We start from the raw sequence: 12,602 nt of genomic DNA, 5'->3' as shown, positions 1-12,602 counted from the left end.
GATTGTTCAACTATTGCACTACCAGAAAATGCTGTGATATTAAGAAATATTAGACAATCATGTTTTCTGATGGCTCAAAACTACAAAATAGAGCATTGCTCTATCTCCACAAATGTGCATCATTCTCTGCAACAGAGATTGGATAAAAAGTATTTGGATTTATATAGTGCCTTTTACCTCAGGATATCCTAAGGCACTTTACAGTCAGTTAAGTACTAGTTACTTGTAATACAGGAATAACAGCTGCATCTCTCAGTTATGCTTCCATAAAATCATTAAAAATTGACACCACAAATGCTGGCAAATTTATTTTAGAAAGTCATATAACAAAGTTAGCCAAACAGAAAATACAAATATTTATGCAATACTAACAACGAGAGTTTAAGAACTGCCAGTAAACTCACTATGGCACTGGTCACATTTTGTTTTTTTGTTTTTAAAAAAAACATTGCCAGCTAATGGAGTTATTGAACAAACACAGCAACCAAAATAAGTTTGACCATTTGTCACCCCTGCATCTAACAAAATAGAAACAACTCATTTTAAAGTTCCATTTTAAAAATGGCATTCTTCAAATTTTATTTAACAAGATGAGAAAACAACAATTTTACTCAATTTTAAAACATGAAAGATCAATGCTTAGCATTATGTCTGGAAACTTGTGTGGGAGGTCTAATCTTGACCTGGTTCTCTGGTTAACAATATCTATCTCAACCTACACAGATTGCATTTCAAAATTATGGAAACTAATTCCACATAACAGCTCAAGTACCAAACAAAAATATTTTAGCTCTCTTTAAAGGTATAAAGAAATTTATTGTCTTATTTTCAGGAACTTACAAATATAATTAAGCTACTGTATCATTCTCTGTTGCTCAGTTTTTTTTCAGTTGGATCAGGGAATTTGCACAAATCTTAAAATTTGGCATAGAATTTATTCTACACAGTTCTAAAGCACAGCTTGAGTCGGGCGACAAGGACAATGCCCCCTAAACATACAACAAAAAGTTACAAACATAAATGAAACTCAAGTGTTTTTGCAGCAGCAACTGAGTAATTTTCTTCGTTTCCAACAATAGGTTTTCTTTCTTAAACCAGTCTCTTAAACCACACCCAAGCGTCTTCTCCACCACACCAACTGGCAGAATGTCTTTATGAAGTGAAAGGAATTTCCATGTCAATCAGACAGTCCAAATCCATTCCATTTCACAGCTTCTTGTAACATGAAACTGCCATTCTATTAGGATTGGTTATAGGTTGAATTTTGATTGCCATTGGGTCCCTGCTCTCCTTCACTGTTTATGACAGGGGAAGAAAATAATTAGACTAAAACGGAAAATAACCAAAAGGATTGCAAAGATTACGAAAACGTTTTTGAAAACCATTTCTCAATGGTCAAAACAATCACATGACCCAGTTAACCATCTTTACAATTGCCATCTACTCAGATGGTATAGGCAATTCCCTCTGCTGGAAGCAGGATAATCAATACAGCTTATTTTAAGTTTAGTTTCATTGTACAATAGAAATTCAAAAATAACTCATTGTCCTACAATTTTGCCCAAGCATTTCTTTTTCAAAGGAAGTCACCTTACGTTCAATTAGCCTTACCCTCAAATTAAATATTAAAAATATATTCATGGCCAAATGGCCTCGTTTGTTTTGTATGAAATACCTGTTTGGAGGTGGTTTTGGTTTTGGCATCTTGTTGAGGATTGCAGCCATTTCTTTTCGATCGTCAAAATTCTTCCATAGATCATATAGCTTTAGAATGACTCTGATTATCTCCAGGATCTGCCCACACAACAGATAGAATATAATTATAAACCAAAAATATGCCTGGTCATAAACATTCTCTCTGATTATACATAAAAGAACATTTTAAACAAGAGCTATGAGTTACTGGAATTTCAAAGTTTAGTCTAGGAAACTGAAAAATGGACAACAGCAATTAAATTCAGGGATCTTAAAGCAACACTTCACATGTTCTGTCCCTTAATATTATTTTCTGGTAACAATCAGCCTCATTATTCCTACCTTCTCCACAGAGCAGATGATTATAAACCACGACCACTGGCAGAAAAAAACATTCACAAAGCCGTCATTGCCATCAAAACCCATGTCCGAGTTCCATGACTGCCACTGCCATCTCAAATTTCGCAAAACCAAACTCCCATCCTGTGACCTAATTCACAAATGCAACCAACAGTTTGGGCATCCCCAGATTTAGAGGGTTGTGGGGAGGGAGGTAAATACATAGATGAGCTTGCTTTAAAATTCTTCCACAGCCTAAGAGTTTCAAAATCAAGACCAGCCAGATGTTTAGCACACTTGTCAAGTCTAGAGTCAGAGCACAGAAACAGACCCTTCAGTCCGACCAGTCCATGCCAAACATAACCCAAACTAAACTAGTCCAACCTGCTTGCTCTGGCCCATGTCCCTCCAAACCTTCCCTATTCACGTACTTATCCAAATGTCTTTTAAGTGTTGTAATTGTATCCACATCCACCATTGCCTCAAAATTTATTCCACACGTGAAACAGCCACTGTGTAAATAAAAAATTGTTACATGTCTTTTTTAACTCTCTCTCTTCTCATCTTAAAAAATGTGACCCCTGCCTTGTAATCCCCCTTCCTTGGGAAAAGACAAATCCCACTAACTCTGTCTTACCTCTCATTATTTTATAGGCTTCTATCAGGTCACCTCTCAACCTCCTAGGTTCCATTGGGGAAAAAAAAAAGAGTGCCAGCCTTTCTTTATATCTCAAACTTTCCATACCCAAAGAATGGGATAAATGAGGTTTTCAGAATCAGATGAGGTGAACCAGAGGTAAAGTTGAGCAATGTTGCAGGGTTGGAAATAAATAACCTCAGAGGTGACACATATGAGGTCAGTACATTATCTCAGGATCAAAATATAACACCAAGATTAGCCTAATCTCAGACTGTTGCCAGGGAGAGGGACAGAATTAATAGCAATGGAACAGATGGAGCGGAGACCAACAGGTTTCCCGATATTTAATTAGTGGAGATCGCTGCTCATTTAATCTGAGATGTTGATATGCAGGCTAATAATGTAGCAAAAAAATGAAAGAGTTGAGACAGGTGATGACAAGGTGGAATAGAATGTTGCCTTCAATAACATGTGTCTTCAGAGGATGGTGCTGAGTGTCAACAAATAGATGAGAAATGAGGGGCCAAGCACAACCATCAGGGAACATAAAACGGTAAAATCGTAGGAACAAGAGAGGCCAGTGCAAGCAATTCTCTGGCTATAATTAAATAGATAAGAATGGAATCATGTGAGATAAGTCCCAACCATATGAACCACAGTAGAGGATGTCTCTCTGTACACCAACCCTTCAACCAATTCTTCCTCTCCATAGCATCCCCACTTTCCAAACCATATCCAGAAGTATTCCTCATGGCGCAAGCAAACCCCCTTGCATAGAATTCACTAATCCCAGACCAATCAGTTTCATTTAATGTGCTCAAAGCTCAACTTACCCTCTCTCTACCAGACACACTATAACTTTCCTCTCTGCAACATCCTAATTGTATGTTTCTTGAAGGTGCACCTAAGGAGTTAGTGAATCACACTCTTGCCTGAGACTCAAATGTAAATTACCTTCATTCCAAGAGATATGAACAAACTGCTCATATTCTAGTGCTTTACTCTAAGACAACTACACAGTCAAGTTGAGACATCTTTCAGACATGGCCTTCTCAAGCAGACAAAAATAATTCTACAGTGCAACAAGCAAAATAAGAGAGCTCACCTAGCATACTGGCTCACATTTATCCCTTAGTGTAAATTACTAAAATAAGCTGGTTAATTTTACTATTGCTGTATACAAGATCTTTCTGTGTAGGTAGTGTAGAAGTCAGCTGCTGGGTATCTTTACAACTGTGGCCACATTTCAAGTAAACATCATTGATTCAAGTGCTTTGGGACATCTTGGAATTAACGATGTTCACATGGAATACAGGGAGAATTAGCCATTCAGATACAGAACTAGCTAGAAGCTAAGAGGCAGGGTGGTGGTGGAGGGTTGCTTTTCAGACTACAGGCCTATGACCCAGTGGTGTGCCACAAGGCTCAATACTGGGTCCACTGCTTTTGGTCATTTATATAAATGACTTGGTTATGAACACAGGAGGTGTGGTTACTAAGTTTGCAGATGACACCAAAATTGGAGGGGTAGTGGACAGCGAAGAAGGTTACCACAAAGTACAATGGGATCTCGATCAGATGGGGCCAATGGGCCAAGGAGTGGCAGATGGAGTTTATTTTAGATAAATGCGAGGTGTTGCACTTTGCAAAGGCAAATCAGGGCAGGACTTGTACACTTAATGGTAAGGTCCTAGGGAGTGTTGTTGAACTGCAGGTTCATAGTTCCTTGAAAGTGGAGTCACAGGTAGATAGGATAGCGAAGATGATGTTTGGTATGCTTTCCGAAATTGGTCAGCGCATCAAGTATAAGAGTTGGAGGTCATGTTGCAACCATGTACAGAACATTGGTTAGACCACTTTTAGAATACTGCATGCAATTCTGGTCTCCCGACTATAGGAAGAATGTTGTGAAACCTGAAAGAGATCAGCAAGGATTTATAAAGGATGTTGCCAGGATTGGAGAGTTTGATTTATAGGGAGAGGCTAACTTGGTTGTGGCTATTTTCCCTGGAGCAGAGGCTGAGGGGTGACCTTATAGAGGTTTATAAGATCATGAGAGGTATGGATAGGGTAGATAGACAAAGTCGCTTCCCAAGAGTGGGGGAGTCCAAAACTAGAGGGCATGAGGTTTAAGGTGAGGGGTGAAAGATTTTAAAAAGGGGCCTGGGGCAGCTTTTTCACAAAGAGGATGGTGTGTGTATAGAATGAACTACTGTATCAGAAGACGTGGTCGTGGCTGATACAATTACAACAACATTTAAAAAGGCATCTGGATGGGTATATGATTAGAAACGGTTCGAGGGGGATACAGGCCACATGCTGACTAATGGAACAGGATTTATTTAGGATATCTGGTCAGCATGGTCGAGTTGGACTGAAGAGTCTGTTTCTGTAATGTACACCTGACTAATGACTCCAAAGTGGGGGAGGTAGGGACAGCAAACGATGAGTCAGTTCTAGAACCAAGGGATACAGACTATTTAGGACTGATATGAAGATGAATTTCTTTACTTCGATGGTCGTGAATCTTTAGAATTCTCTAGCCCAGAGTCCTGTACATTTCAAGATAGACAGACTGATTTCTAGATATTAAAGATATCAAGGGATATTAGGATACAGGAAAATGGTGCAAAGGTAGATTAGTTGATAAGCTATAATCAGCTATGATTAATTGATAAGCGGAGCAGGATCAAAATCAACAAATGACCTCCTCCTGCACTTCCCACCTTTAGTCAGTCCACTGCTTCACTATGCCTAGACCAATGCTGTGGCTCTTCTCTGTGCTATACATTGGTTCGGTCAGCCAACAGCTGAGGGGACCCCTATCTCCCCTCTGTTTTATCAATTATTAAGCAAAGGGGAAAACTATGCTCCCCTTCCTAAACCTATGCTTTACTCCAAGGTAGCAGTAAACTAAATGAGAAAAATGTTCCTCCTCTTCTAGATGTCAACATTTTGAACTCACTTTAACTTAATAAGTATTTAGTATGATTGTCGTTATTGCTGCAATGTTTGAATGCAGGAGTTAGGATGTTATGTGGAGGTTGTACAAGGTATTGACAAGATACCTTCTGGAGTACTGTACACCGTTCTGGTCGTCTTGTTATTATTAACCTGGAACAGGTTGAGAAGAGATTTACCAAGATGCCGGCAGGAATGGAGGATTTGAGTTATAAAAGGAAAGGCTAGATAGGCTGTGACTTTATAGAGGTTTATAAAATCATGAGGAGTACAGAGAAGGTGAATGACAAGTCTTTTCCCTAAGGTGGAGGCTTTCAAAACTAGAGAGCATGTCTGTAAAGTGAGAGGTGAAAAAAGGTGAAAAAAAGATGACATGAGGAGCAGGTGGTGGATGCAGGTACAGTTACAACGTTTAAAAAACATTTAGGTAAATACATGAAGAAGAAAGGTTTCAGGGAAAAGGGTCAAGCACAGGTAGGTGGGACTAATTTATTTTGGGATTACAGTCGGCATGGATGGTTTAGAACAAAGGGTCTGTTTCCATGCTGTATGAATCTGTAACTCCAAGCTGGTAAGAATCAAGGCAGAGACATGTCTGATAAATTTGGCAATCAAGGTTAGCCTTGCTGTCCACAAACTTTCAGCAATTACAAGTAGGTGCTTCTTCTCTCAGAAATAAATTCTTGGTATTTTGTGAATTAGCAACCACAAAACAAAACAAAAAAAAAGAGAAATGTACCAACTGCAATAATCCTGCAGAACATGGAAGATCAAAATGGACTTATCAGTAAATGCAACAGAAAAGTTTGAAAATTAAATAATGGACAACTAAGTAAGTTTTTTTTTCCCTTGAACAAAAGCGCATAAGAAATTGAACAAGAAAATATTTTTATTCTACTTTCTAACTGACTTAGAGGTGGAAGTCTTCATATGCAAGCGATGTGTAGGACTAAACAATTGGAGTAATAATGCAAGTTTATCAAGTTTAAAAGACAAAATACACAAATCAATTTGATTGCTACATAATTGCATCACCTTCTCCATGTCCACTGAGAGTTCAGCAAACCATTGACGTGCATCCTTTTGCTGGACCACACATGCTACATGCAAGCAGGCTGTAAAAGGGAAATCAAACCAAGTTCAATTGACTACTCATTTAATCTTTAAAAATCACTGTTGCTTTCTCTATAACAATGTATAGATAAAACAGTGAGCTTGCACAATTCCCACAAGAAATCTAACACTAATCTCTATTGAGATGTCCAAATTTAAATGGTATTAATAAATCCAAAACTAACTTAAAAATATACATGCAAATGCAATTGCCTAACTGATAATTCCTCTTACCTAACAGTAAGCAAGCATGAAAGAAAATATATGTTATTACTTGGGCTTCAGAAATGAGATTTGCATTGATCAATTTGAAAAAAAGATAACAGGAAAGATGGGCATTGAATATATTCAAGATCGAGTGAGATATATATTTGATCAATGAGAAGGTCAAGGGTAATGGAGAATAGACAAGAAAACTGTGTTAAGATCCCAATCACTTCAGCCATGACCTTATCGAATGGAAATGCGAACTTCATGATAGGCTGAATGGTCAATTGCTGATCTTACTACAATGATCCTTATAATTCACAAACTGTATTCTAAATGTACACAGAATATTAAACTCACAGACAAGTACTACCACTTTTTCTTTTAAAATCTAAGGAACTGGCAGGTACCCAGGTTATTTTAGATCAAGTGGATAGGCAGCATTGTACAGTACTATGTATAATAAATAATTATCTTCATTACTTTAGAGACTCTAAATATTTGACAAGGGAATCCAGCAATGAAATAGAAGTCTAAAAGGTTCCATTCATGAGGCACCTCAAAAACTTTATTTGGGAATTTCTAATGGTGGTAGAATCTTGATGTCAAAAAGCACTATAGTTCAGTTCAACTCCTCACACACAGGAGAGATATCGGAAGTGAAAATGTTTTGAAAGTCTTTCTCTTTGGAGTCCTCTAAACTTTGACTTTTGGAAATTAGAAGTTGGAACTTGACAGAAGTGAGGTTTGACAAGCAGCTATTTGATTTGAAACCAACAGGTTCTCAAGATAGTCAAAATCAGATAACTACTCAATGTGTTTAATAATCTATTTATTATGTTTGGTGCCACCAATGTGGAAATTACAAGTTTAGCTTATAAACGTTTTAGTGAACTTGCAAATCACATTCTCCACTTTAGTAAATTAAGTACTTATTTAATCTCATAACCAAAAAGCCACTTATGATTAACATATGTCAATAAAAACATTTTCTCCCTCTGTTATACTTCAGTAATAAAAACATCAATATGTTCAAGTGTTTAGTACAATTACTCAAATGCTCAGACTCCAGCATAATTTTATTCTTCAAAACAAATCATGTTCCTTATTTTAACACTAATGTCAAGATTTCTATTCAAAATTAGCTTCCAAATATATTAACAACTGAGCTGCAAATTAGATATAAACATTAAAACAGTTTATCATGGGGCCTCATGAAATGTATGAATTTTAGTTAAAAACATCAATTCAGAAATCACTGAAATGATCAATTTTGATAATGATACCCAATAAACTTTATGTCATGTCCAGTGACCACATACTCACCCAAGGCTATCATGAATGGAGGATACATGAGGCATAGGTCTGTCCTGTAGGTGTCATTCACTATCCTCCTGTGCAGATTAAGGCATGTTGTTTGAAAAAAGGTACTTTTCTGAATGTAGCTACAAATATTTCTAACTGTCTTAAGCTAAGCAATGCTACTTCCAATTAGCCTTATTGCCAGAACCTAAAAATCTCATTGACAGTAGTCAATGCCTAAATACCAGTCAATTTCTGGCATCTGTATTCCTGCAAGTAGCAGGTGTAAAAGAAAATTATGTTCCATTCATCTTTGGCTCAGTTGCTAGTAGTCTCACCTCAAAGACTGGCCCACATAATCTAGGGTGACACTTCAGTGCAATACTGAGGGAGTGCTGCATTGTTACAGATGCCATCTTTCAGACGAGGCTCTGTCTGTCTGTTCAGGTGGTCGAAAAAGATCCCATGGCACTTTTCCGAAGAGGAGCAGGGGGTTTCCCAGTGTCCTGCCGAACAGCCAACACCACCAAATCAGATTAATTGGTCACTTATCTTACTACTGTGTGCAAATTGGCTGCCACAAATTCCCACAAAACAGTGACTGCACTTCAAATGTTATTCACTGGGTGTGAAGCACATTGGGGTATAAGGACATGATAGGTCCTAAATAAATGCTATTTTTCTCCTTTACTCTTTACTACGTTCTAGTAGGTATGCTCATTAAGAGTCAGCAGATTGTTAAGAATTGATGAACAATTCAAGAACATTCCATTAACATGAAATATGCAACATAAAACATTAAGTGAATAGAGTCCAATAAATACAGCTGCAACCTCCATTCTTCTGTTTGAACTATTCTGTACTGACTGATAACAAATATATTCTGCACTGTTATAAATGTTAATACTTTACACCAAAATAATCCTGGAATTAATATATTGTTACAAACAAGGTGATAAGGCACTAAACAAATGCAATTTCTCTTTCTGGGCATTGTGTTGGAAGAGAAAAGAACCAGACCATAATTCCAATGTATGAAATGACATCAGTAACTTTTACTAAATAAAATCAGATCATAAATAGGAACTCCTCTGATCCCTTACTAGGATAAGCATATACCATGGTTCTTGATTTTATAAACTTATAGTTCAAACGGTCCAACCCTGACAACTCCCTCGTAAATCTTTTCTGAACCCTTTCAAGTTTCACAACATCCTTCCTGTAGCAGGGAGACCACAATTGCATGCAGTCTTCCAAAAGTAGCCTAACCAATGTCCTATTCAGCCTATATTCAATGCACTTTGTAAGGAAATCTTACCATGCTAATGGCAGTAACATGTCTTCTTGTCCCATATCTTGTACATACTGTAGCAATGGTCTATATGGATGGTATACTATTAAACAGCAATCCTATTATAGAATATAAAAATAGTTTCAAAAGAAATTCAAAACAGGATGAATCAGTAGGTGAAAAAAAAACTTTGCAAATCAGAGATTGTAATTTGAATCCATGCGAAACTGAGAAGACGGAAGTCTCTCACATTTGTGGTTGTATGGGGTATATTTGAAGAATATTTGGCCATTTTATAATCTGTCCAAAATAGCAGTAAAAAAATGAATAACAGAAACCTCACTCAGATCACAGGAAGATAATGTCACACTGGATTTGGAGTTTTGTGATGAATAACACTGTAGGTGAGGGAAGGTTGTTCGACATCAACTGACTTAAAGTATGTGGGTCCCTCAAATAGTATCCCTCTACAAATATAACAATTGCTAAAGTACTCACCATTAACTCTAACAAATAAAATTCACATTCCAATATCTGGAAAATAATAAATAAAAGCTTCCAATTAGCAAAAGTACATTTGCAAAGTTAGAAATAGTCTTTGTTCAAAGAGTCATCTCGAGTCAGAAAGCTGCACGGCATGGCAACAGGCCAGATATCCAAAATTAATCTAGTCCCATCTGCCAACGTTTGGCCCATATCACACTCAATCTTTCCTATTCATATATTCATCCAGATGCCTTTTAAATGTTGAATGGTTCCAGCCTCCACCACATCATTGGACAGCCCAGTCCATATACACATCACTCTCTCTGTGAAAAAGTTACCCCTTAGGTACTTTTAAAATCTTTCCCCTACCACCTTAAACCTATGCCCTCTAGTTTTGAATTCCATTACTTAGGGGAAAAGACCTTGGCTATTCAATCTGTCCATGCCAGTCATGACTTTGTAAATCTATAGCTTAAATCCTCCAACCCTGGCAATTTCCTTGTAAATCTTTTCTGAACCCTTTCAAGTTTCACAACATCCTTCCTGTAGCAGGGAGACCAGAACAGCACACAGTATTCCAAAAGTGGCTGAACAAACGTCCTATTAAGCCTCAATATGACCTCCCAACTCTTATATTCACGTTGCTGGAAGAGAAAAGAACCAGACTATAAGGCTAGCATACCAAATGCCTTCCTCACTATCCTGTATACCTACATTTGTACTTTCAAGAAACCATGTACCTGCACTCCAGGGTCTGCTTATTTAGCAACACTCCCCAGGATCTTTTTATTGAGGTGTATAAGTTCTGCCCTGATTTGCCTGTGCAAAATGCACATTTATCTAAATTAAAATCCATCTGCCACTCCTCAGCCCATTGATTAAGGTCCCAATGTACAATCTTCTTGGCTGTCTACTATATCTCCAATTTTGGTGTTACCTGCAAACTTACTAACCATGCCTCCTATGTTCACATCCAAATCATTTAAGGCCTCCAGTCTGAAAAGCAACCCTCTACCACCACACCCCTGTCTCTTGCCTTCGAGCCAGTTCTGTATCCAAATGGTTAGTTCACTCTGTAATCCATGTGATTTCCCGCACACAAATCCATGTTGACGATCCCTAATCAGTCCTTGCCTTTCCAACTATATGTAAATCCTGTCTCCCAGGATCCCCTCCAACAACCTGTCCACCACTGAAGTCAGGCTTACCAGTCTATAGTTCCCTGGCTTTTCCTTACCACCTTTCTTAAACAGTGGCACCATGTTAGCCAACCTCCAATCTTCCAGCACCTCACCTAAATATAGTCAAGGCTGAGTTGGCCCAGCAATCATTTCTCTAGCTTCCCAAAATGTTCTAGGGTACACCTGATCAGAGTGATTTATCCACCTTTACTGTGTTTTAAGATATCCAGCACCACCTCCTTTGCAATATGGACATTTTAAGATGGCTCTATTCATTTCTTCACATTCTCTAGCTTCCATATGCTTCTCTACAGTAAACACAAATGCAAAATACTTACTTAGTATCTCCCCCATCTTCTGCAGTTCCGCTGATGTTTAAGAGGAGAAAGGGGATGACTGCAGATGCTGGAGATCAGAGTTGAAGAAAGCGTGAAACTGGACAAGCACAGCAAGCCAGGAAGCATCGAAGCAGAAGAGTCGACGTTTCGTGTATTAGCCCCACATTCCTGAATGGCGTATGCCCAAAACTGTCGACTCTTCTGCTCCTTAGGTACTGCCTGACCTGCTGTGCTTTTCCAGTGTCACACTTTTCGTCTCTGATTTTTAAAGGGGCCTCTTCTCTCCCCAATTACCCTTTTGTCTTTACTGTATTTGTAGAATCCCTTTGGATTCTCCTTAATCCTATTTGCCAAAGTTATCTCATGTAGTCTTTTTGCCCTCCTGATTTCCCTCTTAAGTATACTCGTACTCCTTTATACTTTAAGGATTCATCAATCTCTCCTGTCTATACCTGACATATGCTTCCTTCTTTTTCTTAACCAAACTTCTATTTCTCTAGTCATCCAGCATTCCATACACTTACCAGCCTTGCCCTTCACCCTAATAGGAACATACTATCTCTGGACTCTCATTATATCATTTTTGAAGGCTTTCCACTTCTCAGTCGTCACTTTACATATCTTTTAGGGAAAGAAATCAGCTGTTCTAACTGGATCTAAATCTGCTTTATTCAAATCCCTAGAAATGCAGCTGACTCTTAACAGCCCTCTTAAAATGGCTTTTTTTTTGCCAATCAGCTCTAGGGCAATAAGGAATGGAGAATAAATGCTGCCCTTACCAACGAGACCAATTCAAGAATTCAAAAAAACGTTAAAGCTCTGGTCTTGACAGGTATCTTATAAAGAGGAGATAAGAGTGCAGAGGCTGAGAGGTTTATTGACAGAACTTTAAAACTTACAGCTTGAAAGCACAGTTGCCAATGGTGCAGCAATTAATATTTGTGCAATATTTTATATAATATTTTAATTTTATATTTAATATTTTAAATTAAAATAGTAAATTCTCAGCAGATGAGACAGCATCTATGTAGCGGAAAAAAAAAAGTCAA

General features: G+C 37.9%; 1 protein-coding gene across 2 annotated transcripts in view; it reads right to left on the bottom strand.

Annotated features, from left to right (window-relative positions):
- Nucleotides 1–272: 272 nt before the first annotated feature.
- Nucleotides 273–12,602, bottom strand: part of ccnc (cyclin C) — a 28,656-nt gene continuing 16,326 nt past the window's right edge. For both annotated transcript variants that reach the window (XM_072554754.1, XM_072554764.1), the window contains exons 7-12: nucleotides 10,047–10,082; nucleotides 9,576–9,667; nucleotides 8,282–8,349; nucleotides 6,671–6,750; nucleotides 1,676–1,794; nucleotides 273–1,295 (exon numbers count right to left, since the gene is read on the bottom strand). In XM_072554754.1, the coding sequence (XP_072410855.1) occupies nucleotides 1,241–1,295; nucleotides 1,676–1,794; nucleotides 6,671–6,750; nucleotides 8,282–8,349; nucleotides 9,576–9,667; nucleotides 10,047–10,082 (450 nt within the window). In that variant the 3' untranslated portion in view covers nucleotides 273–1,240. The remainder of the gene's footprint in view (nucleotides 1,296–1,675; nucleotides 1,795–6,670; nucleotides 6,751–8,281; nucleotides 8,350–9,575; nucleotides 9,668–10,046; nucleotides 10,083–12,602) is intronic.

The sequence above is a fragment of the Chiloscyllium punctatum genome, chromosome 3, assembly GCF_047496795.1.
Source record: "Chiloscyllium punctatum isolate Juve2018m chromosome 3, sChiPun1.3, whole genome shotgun sequence".
Lineage (NCBI taxonomy): Eukaryota > Metazoa > Chordata > Chondrichthyes > Orectolobiformes > Hemiscylliidae > Chiloscyllium > Chiloscyllium punctatum.
This window is presented reverse-complemented; position numbering and strand designations above follow the sequence as displayed.